Source organism: Acanthisitta chloris, unplaced genomic scaffold (genome assembly GCF_000695815.1).
Source record: "Acanthisitta chloris isolate BGI_N310 unplaced genomic scaffold, ASM69581v1 scaffold31669, whole genome shotgun sequence".
NCBI lineage: Eukaryota > Metazoa > Chordata > Aves > Passeriformes > Acanthisittidae > Acanthisitta > Acanthisitta chloris.
Genome location: NW_008691347.1, coordinates 1 through 2,418, shown reverse-complemented (window position 1 = coordinate 2,418; position 2,418 = coordinate 1). Strand labels below are relative to the sequence as shown.

At 58.3% G+C, this 2,418-nt stretch overlaps 1 protein-coding gene across 1 annotated transcript; it reads left to right on the top strand.

Annotated features, from left to right (window-relative positions):
* Positions 1-700: 700 nt before the first annotated feature.
* Positions 701-2,414, top strand: MPEG1 (macrophage expressed 1; the record flags this gene model as incomplete). The annotated part of the gene is given in 2 exon segments (XM_009082201.1): positions 701-1,644; positions 1,646-2,414. Coding segments are annotated over 2 exon segments (1,713 nt in total), but the record flags the coding sequence as incomplete, so codon positions are not given.
* Between the last annotated feature and the right edge of the window lie 4 nt (positions 2,415-2,418).

Here is a 2,418-nt window from a genome sequence, read left to right as displayed (position 1 = left end):
GCCACACACCAGCATCTCTGGGCAGAGCTGGCTCAGTAACCCTGGTACCAGCTTCCTGGAGCTCGGCGTTCCCAAGTAGGAGGTGCTTTCCCCAGCTAAGGACACTGTGGACATTGGGTTAAGGATGGGGATGGGGTAGAGGAGGCTGCAGAGGGCCCTAACATAGATGTTGGAGAAGGGAGCCAGGAGTACAACACCCGACATCCATGCCGTGGGCTGACCCCCATGAGGAGAACCTCCAAAACCACCAGCGCCTGTCCCAGGGTCTCACACAGCCTCTTCCCCAAGAGAAGGGCACTCCATTGTCCACACACTGTACCACCTCCCCACTTCCTCTCCTTGCCTCTGCTGCCAAGGAAAACCTTGGGAGTCAGCAGCAAAGCCCATGTGACCAGGGCCATATCCCACCCTGTCATGCCCCATCCTTAGCAGAGCAGATTTCATGGCCAGAGGGAGCTTTTGCAACATGGAGGCCACGAGCTTGGGGCACCTCAACTTTCTGCTCCCCACCCACTTGTCTCGGTTCCCCTCAGTCACTTCTCACATGCCTCAGCTTTCACTTCTCCTTTCCCCTTTGTTAATTTTCCCTGCCAGCTCATTTCCCCAGCTCCTGCCTCACCGCTCAGACGTCTGGTGAGGGCACTGCGCTGGTTCAGCTATGGGCTGGGTGCTGTGGGGGGTCTTGCTGACCTGTGTGCCAATGGCTTGGGTGAGAGGAGCTGAGCAGTCCCCGGAGCTGTCCTTGCCGGGGTTTCTGGAGTGTAAGAAGACCCTAAAGCTCCCACGTCTTGAAGTCCTGCCAGGAGGGGGCTGGGATAACCTCAGAAATTTGGACATGGGCAGAGTGATCAACCTGGGCTACTCACTCTGCAAGACCACAGAAGATGGATCTTACATGATCCCGGATGAGATCTTCACTATACCTCGCAAGCAGAGCAACCTGGACATCAACTCTGAGATCATAGAGTCCTGGAAAGATTACCAAAGCATCACCTCTGCCTCCATCAACCTGGAACTGTCCCTTTTCTCCTTCATCAATGGCAAGTTCTCCTACGACTTCCGCCGGACCAAGACCCACCATGTGAAAGACGGTGCTGTCACCACCCGAGTACAAGTCAGGAACCTGGTTTACACTGCCAAGATTGACCCAGAGGCATCCCTGGACAAGGGCTTCAAGAAACAGCTGCTGACCATTGCCAGTCACCTGGAGAACAACCAGACACGGATGGCTGATTTTCTGGCCGAGGTGCTGGTGCTTCACTATGGTACCCACGCCATCACCTCTGTGGATGCTGGAGCCAGCTTGGTGCAGGAGGACCAGATCAAGGCAACCTTCCTGAAGGACAGCTGGGCCACACGGAGTGCTGTCACTGCCTCGGCCGGTGTGGCCTTCCACTCCATTATAGGTGCGAAAAGCGAGGAGTCCCTGGATGTCAGCTCTGGCTTCACCAAGCAGTATCTGGAGAACCGCACCGACTCCAGGGTGGAGAGCATCGGCGGGACCCCCTTTTACCCAGGTATCACCCTCAAGACCTGGCAGGAGGGGATTCAAAACCAACTGGTGGCTCTCGACCGCTCAGGTCTGCCCCTGTACTACTTCATCAAGCCCAGCACCCTGCCAGAGCTGCCCACCCCCACAGTGAAAAGTGGAGATGGCCATCCGCCGCTACTACACCTTCAACACCTACCCTGGTTGCACTGACGCCACCTCACGCAACTTCAACTTCCATGCCAATGCCGATGACGGCTCCTGCGAGGGTTCCATGAACAACTTCACCTTTGGGGGAGTCTTCCAGGAGTGTGTTGGGTTGGCTGGCCCTGACACCAGCGCACTGTGTCGAGGGCTGGAGCAGAGAAACCCCCTCACTGGGGCTTTCTCCTGTCCCACCACTTACACTCCGGTGCTGCTGGGCGTGCAGGAGCGGGAGGAAGGCCACAGCCATCTGGAGTGTCACAATAAGTGCATCCTGGGCATCTTCTGCCACCGCAAGTGCCAGGACGTCTTCTGGCTCTCCCGGGTGCAATTCAGTGCCTACTGGTGCACCGCGAGTGGGCCGGTGGGCCCAAACTCGGGCTACCTCTTTGGGGGGCTGTTCAGCACCCACAGCGCCAACTCCATCACCGGTGCCCAGTCCTGTCCCTCAGGGTACTCTCCGCTAAAGCTCTTCGATGAGCTCAGGGTGTGTGTGAGCCAGAATTACGAAGAGGGGGCCCAGTATGCGGTGCCCTTCGGGGGTTTCTTCAGCTGCCAGGCAGGGAACCCCTTGGCTGGGCAGTTTTTTTTCCCCTACACCAAGGGCTGTCCCCCAGGCTTCAGCCAGCACCTAGCGCTCATCAGCGACAGCTGCCAGGTGGAGTACTGCGTCCAGGCTGGGCTGTTCACGGGGGGTGCGCTGCCGCCCGCCCGCCTGCCCCCCT